At 43.1% G+C, this 19005-nt stretch overlaps 1 protein-coding gene across 1 annotated transcript; it reads left to right on the top strand.

The window, feature by feature from the left end:
* The first annotated feature begins 261 nt into the window (after positions 1 to 261).
* LOC144769036 (uncharacterized) lies at positions 262 to 18586 on the top strand. Its single transcript, XM_078653031.1, has 5 exons — positions 262 to 364; positions 6860 to 6895; positions 13098 to 13535; positions 17637 to 17852; positions 18302 to 18586. Exons 3-5 carry the CDS (start codon positions 13098 to 13100, stop codon positions 18584 to 18586), a joined length of 939 nt encoding a protein of 312 aa, XP_078509157.1. The 5' UTR covers positions 262 to 364; positions 6860 to 6895.
* Positions 18587 to 19005: the final 419 nt, after the last annotated feature.

Raw genomic sequence — 19005 nt, 5'->3', positions numbered from 1 at the left:
CTTGCTGCTATCGACCAACAGCCACTGAAAATTTACGGCATTCAATCTTAGAACGTAAGTGCATGCAAGTTTTATTTCTATACATCTAAGGGACAGTATTGATACATTTACTTGCGTTTATTACAACTGTTACTATATCAACATCGCACCTCTGTTAAATTATTCTGCGACATGTTTGTTTGCAAATCTACATTTTCTATGGTAATACTTAGCAAAGGACTACGTAATTTCTCAAACAGGTCATACCTTTGTTTAAACCAACCGATACATATTGTTTTTTTTATCGTTATCTCTTGTAGGTTATTGGTACGCTTTCAACATTTCCTTGATAGGGGCAAAGAAACTGCGCACCAACATATATCATGTAAGTACAGCCAACTGTTCACTCTTCTACACAATTTTTACTTCCGTTCCTAACACTCCGACTCGCCACACAGAACATTCCTTCCAATAATTCAAGGCACAACATAAGTTTGACACACACCCATTCTTTCTTATATTTAATGCAACACAGTAACTACTCCTAATTACAACATGACACACACACCTTTTTACGTCTGTTACTAGTACCTTTTCACGCACACACGGTTAAGAACACATACTATATAACACGCACGGCGAATTGAGTGCAACCACAACAGAACACTCCTTACTATTTTTTTCACTGCTTCACAGCAATACAGTAAACAGGATGATCGGACTGAACAGTGAACAGAGCTCCAGCTTACACTACTCACACACACCTTGTCAGATTATCTGTCAAGATTACATGCATACCGCTTCCATTCTCTGATTAAATGTAACACAGTAACCAGTGCAAGTTACAAGATGACACATACCCACCCTTTTTTTTTACATCTATTACTATTAACTTTTCATGCACACACTGTTAGGAATACATACTATATCACACGCACGCCGAAATGAGTGCGACCACATTAGAACACTCATTATGCTTTCATTTACAGCTTCATAGCAAAACAGTAAACTGGATGATTGTACTCAAGAGTCAACAGAGCTGCATCTTACACTAATCACACACAGCCTGTCACATTAGGCAAAACACTGACTGCCACCCTTATACAGCACGTGCGACTCAAACGCAATCTAAGATCATAGCACTTCGCCACTACAGCACCAAACTTTCAGGAACAACTTCAAATTGCACATTTATTTGTACGCAAACAGGCTACACTTTACAACATTCACCCGCAGCTTTACTGGCACACATTAAGTAATCCAAGTTACTAGCTGACACACGAAAACATCCGCTCGTACAACTACTAGTATTACCTTTCCACAAACACGCACCCAATAACACATTAGCCAGGATTTGCGGCCTACAAAAATAAACACTTCACTTTACAGTTACTACACTATTCCCAGGCACATTGTATCATTCGCGAGAATAGTACAGCCATAAACCGTTCGCAACACTTCGCCACACCACAAAAAAATTTTCATGCACACATTCCACGAACAAGGGCACTTTCACACACACCATCTATTACATGGCTACTCACAATCTTTCTCTCAGGGGACAAATTTAATGTTTACTTTGTGTCCAAGGACCGCATCGGTGGGGGCAGGGTCAGTGGTTAAGGGTCGGGTCTACAGCAACAACATAAAACTGGCCATGAGGTTAATCACAGGACCCTGCAGCCGAAGGCTTCGTCCACTGAGCCCTCCCGGCATACACATAATTTTCTCGCTCTTTCTCTCTTCGTCTCCCTCCCTCTCTATAGCACACTAATCACACACACCCTGTCACATTAGGGAAAACACTTCATCTTACACTAATAACACACAGCCTGTCACATTAGGCAAAACACTGACTGCCACCCTTATACAGCACGTGCAACTCCTACGCAATGTAACATCAGAGCACTTCGCCACTACAGCACCAAACTTTCAGTCAGAACTTATAATTGCACATTAATGTGCACGTAAACAGGCAACACTTTACAACATTTACGCAGAATGCATTCATTCGCAGCTTTACTTGCACAGTTAGTAATCCAAGTTACAACCTGACACACGGAAACAGCCGCTCGTACAACTACTAGTATTACATTTTCACAATCACACATCCAATAACACATTAGCCAGGATTAGCTGCCTACCCAAAATAAAACTTGACCTTACACTTAATACACTATTCACAGGCACATTGGAACATTAGGGGGAATAGTACAGTCATAATCCGTTCGCAACACTTCGCCACACCACAACAAACTTTTCATACACACGATCAAGGGGAGTTTCGCCCACACCCTCTATTACATGGCTACTCACAAGCTTTCTCGCAGGTGAATAATTTACTGTTTACTTTGTGTCCAAGGACCGCGTCGGTGGGGGCAGGGTTAGTGGTTAAGGGTCGGGGCGACAGCAACAACATAAAACTGACCATGAAGTTAATCACAGGACCCTGCAGCCGAAGGCTTCGTGCACTGAGCCCTCCCGGCATACACATAATTTTATCGCTCTCTTTCTCTCGCGCTCTCCCTACATCTATAGCTCCCCCTCCCTCTCTCCTGTCTTCCTCTGTCTCACTCTAACTGTGTTCCTCCCTCTGTCTCACTCCCCCTCTCTTTTTCCTCCTCTCTCCCTCCCTCTCCGTCTCGCAGCTTAGATTCACGTTTCTGCCTGTTTCACTCTCTCTTCCAACTCTCACCCCCCTCTCCATTTACTTACACAAATCTCGCAGATACCCCAAGCAGCGGTGCACGCAGTACCAATCCTTCTGTTATGCCACATCTCGCAGCTTAGATTCTTTCGCTCTTTCTTTTAACTCTCCACGTTTCTGCCTGTTTCACTCTCTCTTTTAACTCTCACCCCCCTCTCCATTTACTTACACAAATCTCGCAGATACCCCAAGCAGCGGTGCACGCAGTACCAATCCTTCTGTTATGCCACATCTCGCAGCTTAGATTCATTCGCTCTTTCTTTTAACTCTCCACGTTTCTGCCTGTTTCACTCTCTCTTTTAACTCTCACCCCCCTCTCCATTTACTTACACAAATCTCGCAGATACCCCAAGCAGCGGTGCACGCAGTACCAATCCTTCTGTTATGCCACATCTCGCAGCTTAGATTCATTCCCTCTTTCTTTTAACTCCCCACGTTTCTGCCTGTTTCACTCTCTCTTCCAACTCTCACCCCCCTCTCCATTTACTTACACAAATCTCGCAGATACCCCAAACTGCGGTGCACGCAGTACCAATCCTTCTGTTATGCCACATCTCGCAGCTTACATTCATTCGCTCTTTCTTTTAACTCTCCACGTTTCTGCCTGTTTCACTCTCTCTTTTAACTCTCACCCCCCTCTCCATTTACGTTTCTGACTGTTTCACTCAGCCACGCAACGCCACTCAGCCACGCAACGCCACTCACCCACGCAACGCCACTCACCCACGCAACGCCACTCAGCCACGCAACGCCACTCAGCCACGCAACGCCACTCAGCCACGCAACGCCACTCACCCACGCAACGCCACTCACCCACGCAACGCCACTCACCCACGCAACGCCACTCACCCACGCAACGCCACTCACCCACGCAACGCCACTCACCCACGCAACGCCACTCACCCACGCAACGCCACTCACCCACGCAACGCCACTCACCCACGCAACGCCACTCAGCCACGCAACGCCACTCAGCCACGCAACGCCACTCAGCCACGCAACGCCACTCAGCCACGCAACGCCACTCAGCCACGCAACGCCACTCACCCACGCAACGCCACTCACCCACGCAACGCCACTCACCCACGCAACGCCACTCACCCACGCAACGCCACTCACCCACGCAACGCCACTCAGCCACGCAACGCCACTCAGCCACGCAACGCCACTCACCCACGCAACGCCACTCACCCACGCAACGCCACTCAGCCACGCAACGCCACTCACCCACGCAACGCCACTCACCCACGCAACGCCACTCACCCACGCAACGCCACTCAGCCACGCAACGCCACTCACCCACGCAACGCCACTCACCCACGCAACGCCACTCACCCACGCAACGCCACTCACCCACGCAACGCCACTCACCCACGCAACGCCACTCACCCACGCAACGCCACTCACCCACGCAACGCCACTCAGCCACGCAACGCCACTCAGCCACGCAACGCCACTCAGCCACGCAACGCCACTCACCCACGCAATGCCACTCACCCACGCAACGCCACTCACCCACGCAACGCCACTCACCCACGCAACGCCACTCACCCACGCAACACCACTCACCCACGCAACGCCACTCACCCACGCAACGCCACTCAGCCACGCAACGCCACTCACCCACGCAACGCCACTCACCCACGCAACGCCACTCACCCACGCAACGCCACTCATCCACGCAACGCCACTCAGCCACGCAACGCCACTCAGCCACGCAACGCCACTCAGCCACGCAACGCCACTCAGCCACGCAACGCCACTCAGCCACGCAACGCCACTCACCCACGCAACGCCACTCACCCACGCAACGCCACTCACCCACGCAACGCCACTCACCCACGCAACGCCACTCACCCACGCAACGCCACTCAGCCACGCAACGCCACTCAGCCACGCAACGCCACTCACCCACGCAACGCCACTCAGCCACGCAACGCCACTCACCCACGCAACGCCACTCACCCACGCAACGCCACTCACCCACGCAACGCCACTCACCCACGCAACGCCACTCAGCCACGCAACGCCACTCACCCACGCAACGCCACTCACCCACGCAACGCCACTCACCCACGCAACGCCACTCACCCACGCAACGCCACTCAGCCACGCAACGCCACTCAGCCACGCAACGCCACTCAGCCACGCAACGCCACTCAGCCACGCAACGCCACTCAGCCACGCAACGCCACTCAGCCACGCAACGCCACTCACCCACGCAACGCCACTCACCCACGCAACGCCACTCACCCACGCAACGCCACTCACCCACGCAACGCCACTCAGCCACGCAACGCCACTCACCCACGCAACGCCACTCAGCCACGCAACGCCACTCAGCCACGCAACGCCACTCACCCACGCAACGCCACTCACCCACGCAACGCCACTCAGCCACGCAACGCCACTCAGCCACGCAACGCCACTCACCCACGCAACGCCACTCAGCCACGCAACGCCACTCACCCACGCAATGCCACTCACCCACGCAACGCCACTCACCCACGCAACGCCACTCAGCCACGCAACGCCACTCACCCACGCAACGCCACTCACCCACGCAACGCCACTCACCCACGCAACGCCACTCAGCCACGCAACGCCACTCACCCACGCAACGCCACTCACCCACGCAACGCCACTCACCCACGCAACGCCACTCACCCACGCAACGCCACTCATCCACGCAATGCCACTCAGCCACACAACGCCACTCAGCCACGCAACGCCACTCACACACGCCACTCACACACGCAACGCCACGCACACATGCAACGCCACTCAGCCACGCACTGCCACTCTGCCACGCAACGCCACTCAGCCACGCAACGCCACTCAGCCACGCAACGCCACTCACACACGCAACACCATTCACACACGCAACGCCACTCACACACGCAACGCCACTCACCCACGCAACGTCACTCACCCACGCAACGCCACTCACCCACGCAACGCCACTCACCCACGCAACGCCACTCAGCCACGCAACGCCACTCAGCCACGCAACGCCACTCAGCCACGCAACGCCACTCAGCCACGCAACGCCACTCACACACGCCACTCACACACGCAACGCTACGCACACATGCAACGCCACTCAGCCACGCAACGCCACTCAGCCACGCAACGCCACTCAGCCACGCCACTCAGCCACGCAACGCCACTCAGCCACGCAACGCCACTCACATACGCAACGCCACTCACACACGCAACGCCACTCACCCACGCAACGCCACTCTGCCACGCAACGCCACTCAGCCACGCAACGCCACTCAGCCACGCAACGCCACTCAGCCACGCAACGCCACTCAGCCACGCAACGCCACTCAGTGAATAATTTACTGTTTACTTTGTGTCCAAGGAACGCGTCGGTGTGGGCAGGGTTAGTGGTTAAGGGTCGGGGCGACAGCTACAACATAAAACTGACCATGAAGTTAATCACAGGACCCTGCAGCCGAAGGCTTCGTGCACTGAGCCCTCCCGGCATACACATAATTTTATCGCTCTCTTTCTCTCGCGGTCTCCCTACATCTCTATAGCTCTCTCTCCCTCTCTATAGCTCCCCCTCCCTCTCTCCTGTCTTCCTCTGTCTCACTCTAACTGTGTTCCTCCCTCTGTCTCACTCCCCCTCTCTTTTTCCTCCTCTCTCCCTCCCTCTTCGTCTCCCTCCCTATCACCCTGCATCTCACTCCCTTTCTCTTCCTCTCCCTCCATTTCCCTTCCTTTCCCTAACTTTCCCTTCCTCTCTGTTTTTGTATATAACTCTCCATTTGTCTCCCCTTTATTCCCTCTCTATCTTTCTACATTACTTGCACACTAACTGGGTACATTTTCAATATTACACGCACAGCGCATTCATTCTCAGATTCAATGCAACACATTAACCAGTCCAAGTTACAAGATAACACACACACATTTTTTTACGTCTCTCAGTATGAACTTTTCACGCACTCACTCACTCTCTCTCTGTCCCCCTTTTCCTAACACTCCCTCTCTCTCCCTCTATCATCTCACCCTGCCTGTGTGCCACCCGTGGCGCATACACTCACAGCAGCACTAGAGCTCTTAACAGGTCTTTAAAACACTATTTACATGTTAATGTGCCCTTTATGTGAAAAATTCGAAAAAATCTCTTCTAAACATTATGTATTTTTTTTCTCCTTTCAGATTATTAAAACAACAACAAAAGAAACAGAAGTTAAGGTAAATACTACTTTGCCACTTAGTTTAAAATTTTTTAAAAGTTCTGACCTTACAGTCCCCAAAAAAATTTGTTAGTTCACAAACCTTCTTAATTTACATTTGTTGATAACAACATTTCAGTATAACTTATAAAATGCAGAGATGCTTGAAAGCAAGTTACCATCAAGGGAATAGCAAATTTAATAGCAAATCACAAGGTAAGCAATGCTTACCAAATAGTGCTTTTGCTGTCTTGCACAATTTATGCAAGCCAGTAACTACTTGGAACTCTAATGATCTGCATTATATCATGGACCGTGGGGACGCTTTATATCTCCAAATGCATTCTATTAACAACGAAACACTTATGCATCCAGATGACCTGCCAAGGTATATAGACCACAATCAAGAGATATATTCACTTTTGCTACGGAATGCTTACTACGGTGATGTCCTTAAACGTTTTGATAAAGCCTACCCAGATATTAGCACAGCATTAAATGTTACTATTAATAAGCACTGTGGTGTTCTACTTTGTATGAATGTTTATGTAATAGCTATTTTCAAACATATGCAATCATACTTTGTATTTGATTCACATAGTAGGGACCATGAAGGCATGCCTCATTCAAACGGAACATGTGTTACAATTGCATTTAATTCGTTTGAAGGCCTAATTCAATATGTTATGAAACTAGCATATAACTTTACACATCAGGCTGAGCAATGTGTCCAATTTGAATTAACACCAATAGATATAAAAGTCATTCAAAGGAAATCCTTTACAAAAGCACTTACTGTGCATAAAAAAAATAGTCACCTACCGCAAGAAAGAAAAATTTGGGTACATACTACTGAATGTACTCCTAATCAGACGATAACATCAACATCAATGTCTTCTGATGATTTACTGAATAAAAGTAAGGGAGGGAATAGCAATAGTAATCATTTAGCACAATTACCAGGTAATAGTAAAGCTATACAGGGAACAAATAAACAGTCTCGGAAAAGAAAAAGGGATTCAAGTACATGTCCAACTAAAGTTGTACAAAGAAAAAAAGTTAATACAGCTGAAGAAGACATTACCAACAGTCAACTAAGTGCTACTGATAATAACATCCCCATCTTCACGCAGGGCCAAAGACAGAAACGAGGTAAACAAATCCATACAATCATTCGCAAATTCCACCGGGAAATATTGCATGGCCCAGAGTACATTTGTACTCTTTGCAATCAACTGTGGCATAAACAAACGTTGCAAAATATACGCAGTGTTAGCCAATCTGAAATTTTCAAGAAGTGTAACATTAGTAACAAGAAAACCAATTTTATATGTAAGACTTGCTATTATTACATTCGCAAAAACAAAATACCACCATGTTCTATTGTAAATGGCATGGGCTTCCCAAATGTACCAGTTGAATTAGAATTATATGATTTAGAAGAAAGATTAGTTTCACCTAGGATACCATTCTTACAAATTCGGAGTCTGCCACGCGGTTTTCAAAAATCATTATCAGGAGCAGTAGTTAATGTACCTGCAGATGTTATGACAACTGTTACAATTTTACCAAGGCAAATTAATGACGCCATGACAATCCCAGTGAAATTAAAAAGGAAATTAATCTATAAATCATATACACATTATGAGAATATTAGACCAAATACAGTAAAAAAGGCAGCTACTTGGCTAGCTAAAAATAGTACAATGTTTAATGAATATGGTGTTACGATTAACCCTGACTGGGAGTATATACCTCCAGAAATAGAATCTCACAATGAGACTTCTGAGACAAACAATTCATCTGATAGTTCTGACAACATAGAAGCTGGGAATTTGGATACTATGTTAACTAATGAAACTATTACTAGTAATTCGCTGAATGTGTTAAGTTTCGCTCCAGCTGAACATAACACGCCAAGAGGTTTATATGAGGATAAAGATTCAGAGTTTTTGGCTTTCCCTACTATTTTTTGTGGTGAACGAAGGCCTAACAATAAGGAAAGACACATACCGGTACATTATAGTACTATTTGCCAAGCAGAGTTAAGGAGTTATGATAGAAGAGTCGCTAAATCTATTAGTAATATGTTTTTTAAACTGAAGAAATTACATATTAAGCAGATCCATGGTAAAATCAACATTTCCATCAGAAAACATTTTACAGATGGGAATAAAATAACTGCTAAAGACATTAAATGTAATATTGCCAATGTTTTTCAGTTTAATGAGGGGTACAAAGTATTAAAAACTATACGCAGTTCACCTCCATATTGGGAAGGTTGCAAAAAAGATATTTTTGCAATGATAAGGCAACTTGGCATACCCACTTTCTTTTTGACTTTATCTGCTGCTGAAACAAAATGGCACCATTTAATAAATATACTATTGAGAGTTAGAAACTTAAAGGAATGTACAGAGGAAGAATTCTTAAACATGTCTTGGGAAACTAAAAGTAAATTAATACAAGAAGATCCAATAACATGTGCAAGACAGTTTGACTATCAAGTTAGGAAATTCTTTAATTGTGTTTTGCTGAATGGCACTAATCCAATTGGGGAAATAGTAGACTACTTTTACAGAGTCGAATTCCAACAAAGAGGTTCTCCACATATACATGCATTACTCTGGGTAAACAAAGCACCATTGTATGGTGTTTCACCAGTCGAAGAAGTCAATAGCTTTATTGACAAATATATCACTTGTCATAAGTCTGAGGACCCTCTTTTACAACCGTTAATAAATCTACAAAGGCATGGTCACACCAAAAATTGCAGACGTAAACAGCAACGGACATGCAAATATCAATATCCCAAATATCCAATGTCAAGAACGCTCATATTAGAGCCATTAACACTTGAGGAGACAAATAAGCAATGGCAAGATAATATGAAAATAATACATGAAGCTATGAATAATACTACTTTTAATACACTTTCTTTTGAGGACTTTTTAGAGTTCATTAAAATGGATGATAAAGAATATATTACTTCTATACAAACTAGCTTACAAAAAACAACTATTTTTTTAAAAAGAACACCAGGCGAATGCTTCATCAATAACTACAATAGTACTCTTTTAGAAGCTTGGCGAGCAAACATAGACTTGCAGTTTATACTAGACCCTTATGCTTGTGCAGTCTATATTATCTCATATATCAGTAAATCGCAAAGAGGAATTAGCAAACTTCTAGCGCAAGCTGCTAAAGAGGTAACAAGCAATAGTAATATCAAAGATCAACTTAAACACATAGGAAACAAATTCCTCAACTGCACAGAAATTAGTGCTCAAGAAGCAGCATATCTAATTCTTCAAATACCATTACGGAAAAGCTCACGATCATTTGTATTTATTAATACTAGCCGTCCAGAGAAAAGAACTTATTTAATGCGCGATATCGAAACTATTAATAACTTGCCCGAAAATTCAACTGACATTCAATGTGAAAATATTATTATTAAGTACTGCAAACGGCCACAATCATTAGAGATGTGCACGTTAGCAGACTATGCGGCTGATTTCAACTATGTGAAGAAAAAAACACATGGGAAAGAAATAAATGATTGCGAAGATTTACTTGCAGAACAAAACTTTTACAGCTCAGATGAGGAAGAATTAGAAATAGAATGTAGTCACGGAAATAAACAACAAAAGAAACAGAATTATGATTATGCTTTAAATAAGCGCAGACAAGGGAAAATAATACGCTTTTGCAGATTTAGCAAAAATAATGAACCAGAAGAGTATTATAGAGAAATATTAATGTTGCACTATCCATGGAGGGAAGAAGAAAAAATACTAATCAACAAGGAAACTTACTATGAGAGGTATCTGGAAGTTAAATCATTTGTTGACACACAACTAAAAATCTATAACAAACAGCATGGCGAAGTTACAAACATTATTCATGAACAGTTTCATGAAAATGTAATTTCACCTCCTCTATCACCAACTGTTAATATACAGACAGAAGACCAAAATCCAGAACATAATAATAGATATGATTTGGCTCTAGATTTAGGAATTCGAACTACAACTGAAGAACAAAGCTTAACTAACGTTATTTTACCCAATGAAAAATACCAACAACTTATGCAAAACTTAACGGAGGAACAACTTAATTTTGTTTACCATCACTTGCATTGGTTTAAAACTACAAGCACTCCATGCTATACTTTTTGCACTGGAGGGGCTGGTGTTGGGAAAAGTTTTGTAATATCTGCACTATATCAAACTTTACTACGCTATTATAACACTAAGGCCGGTGAAAATCCAGATAATGTTTATATCTTACTTACTGCTCCAACAGGAAAGGCTGCCCATAATATTAATGGAAAAACACTGCATAGCACTTTCAAAATACCTGTGTCGCAAAGTTTGACTTATAAACAACTGAGTCATGAACATAGAACTGCTCTACAAATGGAAATGATGCATGTTAGAGTTGTTATTATTGATGAAATTTCAATGGTAGGACACAATATGTTGAATTTTATACATAACAGGCTTCAAGAAATTAAATCATCTAATGAACCATTTGGAGGAATTTCTATTTTAGCCATTGGTGACTTTTACCAATTAAAACCTGTATTTGACAGATACATTTTTCAGGATTCTACACAAATGTATGGTCCTTTAAGTGCTAACTTATGGAAAGAACATTTTAAAATTTTTGAATTAACAAAAATTATGCGCCAAAAAGAAGATCTACAATTTGCTGAATTACTAAACCGATTGAGAGAAGGCAAGCATACTGAGGAAGATATTTCACAAATTAAGCAAAGGGAAATACAACCTGATGAGACTTTATTAGAAACAATTCCATATATCATGTCAACTAATCTAGAAGTTAATGAAATTAACCAAAAGGTTTTAGAACAACATTGCAAAGATTATCCAGTCTACATAACAGTAGCAAGCGATACCGTCAGTTCAGATTTGTCTGAAAATGTGAAAAAAACCATTCTTAAGCAACTGCCCAAAGATCCACAGAAAACAATGGGCCTTTCACATACATTACACATTGCCTTACAACTTCGTTATGATTTAAGTTGCAATGTGGATGTCAATGATGGTTTAACAAATGGCGCAACTGGTGTTGTACAATTAGTTGAATTGATTAACAATACACCTATTATCGTTTGGTTGTTATTTGACAATCCCACTATAGGACAAACAACCAGACAACAATATAAACACTTATTTCATTCACAAATACAAAATACATGGACACCAATACATGCTATAGCTAGACATTTCCAATACACTAAAAAATTTATTACCATTATACGCAAGCAATTTCCTTTACGCCAAGCATCAGCACGCACTATACATCGCACACAAGGTGCAACTCTCGAACCACTTTATATACACTTTAATAACAGCAAGATTCATCATTTGCATTATGTTGCTATTAGCAGGGCAAAATCAATACAAAATGTATATGTACACAATTTTGATGAACGTAAAATTGTAGTACATCCACAAGTTAATGAGGAAATGCACAGATTAAGGACAGAAATGCCACTTGAAATACATATCCCACAGTTACATACATACAGTGCACATTTCAATATCATTGCACACAATATCAGATCACTACAGAAAAATTTTCCATCTATGGTAGCGGATAGCAATATATTACAAGCAGACATTATTTGCTTAACTGAGATCAACACTACAAGAAATGCTACAGCTAATGATTTCACGATAGAACAATATCATCACATTATATTTGATAAATTTCATACATACAACACAAACCATGGAATGATTATGTACTACAAAAAAGATTTATTTATATTGCCTATTTATGAGACACTTGAAGGGATTGACATTTTACATTTTACTCTACAGATTGGTAACACAGATTTCCTTATTATTATTTTATACAAACCACCCCTAAAAAGTATAACTTCTCTTTTTGATTTCATCACAAATATTACGGATTTTTACCCCACACACAAATTCATTATTATAGGTGATTTCAATGTGGATGTATCTCAACAAAATGCAAACAGCAAGCAATTACTTGGATTCTTTGAAACGCAATTACAATGTCAACAACTCATTAACAGTTACACAACTAACTACCAATCCATTTTAGATCATATATATACAAATGTCCAACTACACAACTATGGTACTTTAGAATGCTATTACAGTGATCATAAAGCAATATGGGTTTGTATTTAACATGTTATGTCACATTTTCTATTTCAGATGATGTCTATTGAAGAAATTATGAACATTAATACCGATGACAACAAACCATACCAGAAACCAATAAGAGTTAATGTCATCAACTGCTCAGGGAAAACTACGTACAAAAATGCTAAACAAGAGCAGAAAATTTTATTCCATTTGGCTTTAGCAGATAAAACTGGAACAATAAAATGTACTTGTTACCAAGAAAATTTATATGAGCAAACGAAAAATAACTGTGGACTACTGATACGAAACTTTATTATCAAAAACAAAACAATTTTAATTACAAAACAAACTAAAGTAACCAAATTTCCTGCAATGGCAATCGAGGATGGCCTGATCCAACAAGCAAACAACATTTTGCATCCGCCTGCACCATCGGCTTCTCCCATCAAGGAAATAAAACGGGCAAGTCTAAAAAGCCTGATGACCGTTTCAGGGACAATAATTGCCGTAAGTATGAACACAAACATGTCATCATGTCAACTAAAAAAAAATATTGTCTCGCATTTGAAAAGTTGGACTTATTAGTATTGTAAATGACATATCTTATTTATTTTTTACTTTTTTAAATTGCAAGTCTAAATAGCACACCTATGTCATGTGACAGGCAGACCTGCTCTTAGGGCAGGTATGCTTGCCACATGGCACCTGTGCCCTTTTTGGGGATGCCAGAGGGTGTCAAAGTGACACCCCCTGCACCCTTCTGAATTCTTTAATTACCGATTCGGTAAATAACAAATCGATAATGCCTAATCATTCCTATGGGCTTCAAAGCCCATAGGAATGAATGGGCATTACCTATTCGGTATTTACCGATTCGGTATTTTAAGAATTGTTAAGGATTCGGTACGAATACAGATGTTGGGACCTACATACCATTTACCCATTTTTAAATACCAAATCGGTATTATTCGGTATTTCAAAATAGGTAAATGGGATTTACCTACATCGTGCCCTTAGTAACTTCACTAACAAGCTCAAAAAAGGTTGCATTATACACTCTTTCACACTATGTTGAAAGTAAGAGTTTTGGGAAATATAATAGGCCAGTGCTTTGGGCTATACTACAAATTCAAGTACTCTCCACAAAGCCTTTTTTTTAAAAAAAAAATGCAATATGGTAGAAAGGATGTTCATTTGGGTCGTGAAATCTAATACATTATATTGCCAGTCATACAACGCATCTACTACTATGTGGTTTTACTGTCACTATTTTATAGATTTGCTCTTTTTGGGTGTCCCAAAAGAACGCAAAGACTGTCTTTACATCAATGCCTCACCCTCAGTCACCCTGACTCACCCTCAACACCCCACCCTCACTCTCCCTCAACACCTCACCCTCAACAATTCACCCTTAATGCCTCACTCACCCTCAATCTCACTCAACATCAATCACCCTCAACACCTCCTCCTCACTCACCCTCAATCACCCTCACTATCCCTCAACACCTCACACTCAAAAACTCTACACTTCTCCCTCAACTACTCACTCACCCTCACTCTCACTCAACACTTCAACACCTCAGCCTCACCCTCAACATCAATCACTCACCCTCACTCACCCTCATCCTTACTCACCCTCAACTTCTCACCCTCACTCACCCTCAACACCTCACCCTCACTCACCCTCAACACCTCACCCTCTACAATTCCCCCTTAATGCCTCACTCACCCTCAATCTCACTCACCCTCAATCACCCTCAACACCTCCCACTCACTCACCCTCACTCACCCTCACTAGCCCTCAACACCTCCCCCTCAAAAATTCTACACTTCTCCCTCAACTCCTCAGTCACCCTCACTCTCACTCAACACCTCAACACATCAGCCTCACCCTCAACAACTCACCCTCACTCAATCACCCTTACTCACCCACACTCACACTCATCCTTACTCACCCTCAACTTTTCACCCTCAATCTCTCACCCTCAACACTCCCTCACTCTCACTCACCCTAAACACCTCACCCTAACTCAGCCTCACTCACACTCACCCTCACATAACACCTCATCTTCACTCATCCTCACTCACCCTCAACCCCACCCTCACTCACCCTAACCCTCACTCACCCGCAACACCTCACACTCAATCACTCACCCTCACCCTCACCCTCACTCATGTCATCATATGTACTAAAAAAATGCATACTTGCCTTACACACACAGTACACCCAAGCAGCGGTGTACGCACTACCAATCCTTCTGTTATGCCACATCGCGCAGCTTACATTCCTTCGCTCTTTCTTCTAACTCTCCACGTTTCTGCCTGTTTCACTCTCTCTTCCAACTCTCAACCCCCTCTCCATTTACTTACACAAATCTCGCAGATACCACAAGCAGCGGTGCACGCACTACCAATCCTTCTGTTATGCCACATCTCGCAGCTTAGATTCCTTCCCTCGTTCTTCCACGTTTCTGACTGTTTCACTCTCTCTTTCAACTCTCAACCCCCTCTCCATTTACTTACACAAATCTCGCAGATACCCCAAGCTGCGGTGCACGCACTACCAATCCTTCTGTTATGACACATCTCGCAGCTTATATTCCTTCGCTCTTTCTTCTAACTCTCCACGTTTCTGCCTGTTTCACTCTCTCTTCCAACTCTCACCCCCGGCTCAATTTACTTACACAAATCTCGCAGATACCACAAGCAGCGGTGCACGCACTACCAATCCTTCTGTTATGCCACATCTCGCAGCTTAGATTCCTTCGCTCTTTCTTCTAACTCTCCACGTTTCTGCCTGTTTCACTCTCTCTTCCAACTCTCACCCCCCTCTCCATTTACTTACACAAATATCGCAGATACCCCAAGCAGCGGTGCACGCACTACCAATCCTTCCGTTATGCCAGATCTCACAATCTTCCATCACACATGGAGCTGGTACAGCACAGGCAACGGCAATGCAAGCTTCACTCAAACACGGAGCAGGTACAGCACAGGCAACAGCAGTGCAATCTTCCCTTACACATGGAACAGGTACAGCACCGACAGCAGCAGTGCAAGCTTCCCTCACACACAGATCAGGTACACCACAGGCAGCAGCAGTGCAAGCTTCCCTCACACATAGATCAGGTACAGCACAGGCGGCAGCAGTGCAAGCTTCCCTTACACATGGAACAGGTACACCACCGACAGCAGCAGTGCAAGCTTCCCTCACACACCGTCACACACCCTCAGCTTCACACACCCTCACTCACCCTCACACACACACACACACACACACACACAACAACAAAAAGAAGAATAGAAATTAACTATCCTAATCCACACTCTAACTCCTAGATTTAAATCCTGAGTCCTAATTCACCCTACAAATACACTCTTTCACTCTATGTAGAAAGTACGCGTTTTGAAAACTATAATATGCCAGCGCTTTGCTGTATACTACAAATACAAGTACTCTCTACAAAGCCATTTTTTGCAAAAAATATTGCTATCATTTAGGAAGGATGTTCATTTGGGTCGCTAAATATAATACATTATATGGGCATTCATACAACGCACTAATAATATGTGTTTTTACAGTCACTATTTTATACAATGCTTACTTTTTCTTTAGGAAGAGAACGCAAACACTGTGTTTACCTCAATGCCTCACCCTTAGTCACCCTCACTCATCCTCAAAACGTCACCCTGACTCACCCTCAACACCTCACCCTCAACACTTCAGCCTCAACGCCTCACTCACCCTCAATCTCACTCACCCTCAATCACACTAAACTCCTCACCCTAACTCACCCTCACTAGCCATCAACACCTCCCCCTCAAAAACTTTACCCTTCTCCCTCAACTCCTCAGTCAACCTCACTCTCACTCAACACCTCAGCCTCACCCTCAGCCTCACCCTCACTCACCCTCAACACCTCACCCTCACTCACTCACCCTCACTCACCCACACTCCCCCTCATCTTTACTCACCCTCAACTTCTCAACATCAATCACCCTCAATCGCTCACCCTCAACTCCTCACCCTAAATGACACTCACTCAGCCTCACTCACACTCACCCTCATCCTTACTCACCCTCAACTTCTCACCCTCACTCACCTTCAATCTCTCACCCTCACCCTCTCACCCTCGCTCACCCTCACTCACCCTCACTTACATTCACCCTCACACTCACGTAACACCTCATCCTCACTCACCCTCACTCACCATCAACTCCTCACCCTCACTCACTATCAACACCTCACACTCAATAACTCACCCTCACCCATGTCATCATGTCTACTTAAAAAATGCATAGTTGACTTACACACACATTACACCTTTAGTAACTTCAATAAGTAACTCAAAAAAATTAGAATTATACACTCTTCACACATAGTAGCAAGTATGACTTTTGGAAACTAAAAGATGGCAGTGCTTTGGTGTATACTACAAACACAAGTACTCTCTACAAAGCCATTTTTTCAAATAAACAATTCAATCTTTTAGAAAGGATGTTCATTTGGGTCGTTAAATGTGATACATTATATTGCCTTTCATACATGGCACTAGCAATATGTGTTTTTACAGTCACTATTTAATAGAATGCTTTCTTTTTGTGTAGGAAGAGGATGCAAAGACTGTGTTTATCAATGGGCAAGATACCCCACTCAAATCGATTACAATAAAAGATGCAACTGATGATATAAAAGTGACACTGTGGAGAGAAGCGTCACAATTTAAAATACATATTGGGAAATATGTTACCCTGACTCACGTCACTGTACATGAATTCAATTGCCAAAAAATATTGAATATAACGCGCCATAGCAAAATGGAGGTAAGCACAACAAACAATACTTTTGTCAACTATCTCTGCTCAGCCACTCTTGGACTTTCACCCAGTCTTGCCCTTTCACCCACTCTGCCCCTTGCACCCACTCTGGACCTTTTACATTTCACCCACTTGGGACCTTTCACCCACTCGGGAGCTTTCACCCACTCGGGAACTTTCACCCACTCGGGACCTTTCAACAACTCTGGCCCTTTCACACACTCTAGGCCTATCACCCACTCTAGACCTATCACCCACTCTAGACCTATCACCCACTCTCGACCTATCACCCACTCAAACCCTATCAACAACAGGGACCCTTTCACCTACTCAGTCCATTTCACCCAATCTGGCACTTTCAACCACTCTGTTCCTTTCACCCACTATAGGCCTTACACAAAACATAAAGTATACAAATTTAAAAACTAATTGTTGCTTTTGTTTTCTCTCAACAGGTAACAGCCCCACCAGAGGAAAAGATGGACATTCTAATTTATGGTGTTGAAAGCTCTACAGAGCAAAATAGTATTATCACAATAAAAGTGACAAACACAGACGAATATCAATCTATGCCCATCGAAAACCAGATCTTAATTAAATGGTTTATGTTAGATGAGGAAGTTGACAACATCGGAGATGCCCTTGTCCACTTTTTGCCACAAACTTTTGAAGTTGTCTTTTGTAATGGCCAAATCATAAAGATTCTGCACGAAAAAAACGATGACATATGTTCTGACTAAATTTTGCATGTTGCCAGGATATCTTATTTTTGTACAAAGTTAAACAATAAAATTTTTTTTTTTTTTTAAATAAATAAATAAGTGTGGGATACAAATTTTACAACTTCTATGGTATTTTTTGCTCTACAAAAGGCAAATTGTAAGTAATACACTCAATTTATACAACATAGTCACACCCACATACAACATTCAGCCTATCCATTTGACATTACAAACACATATACAAAATACACATACTTTGTAGCTTGCACGCACTACAGTAGTATGTATGAATGAGACTGTTGTTGTGCTAAATACGCCTGTGCTGGTGCCGAGTTATGCTGTGTTGTTGCTCAATGTTACTGTGGGGGGGCCGAATGATAAGGTGGTATTGATGCGTGTTGCATTGGTGGACATCACAAATTAGGTTGTTGTGAGAA

This window comes from Lissotriton helveticus, chromosome 7, assembly GCF_964261635.1.
Source record: "Lissotriton helveticus chromosome 7, aLisHel1.1, whole genome shotgun sequence".
NCBI classification, from domain to species: Eukaryota; Metazoa; Chordata; class Amphibia; order Caudata; family Salamandridae; genus Lissotriton; species Lissotriton helveticus.
This window is presented reverse-complemented; position numbering and strand designations above follow the sequence as displayed.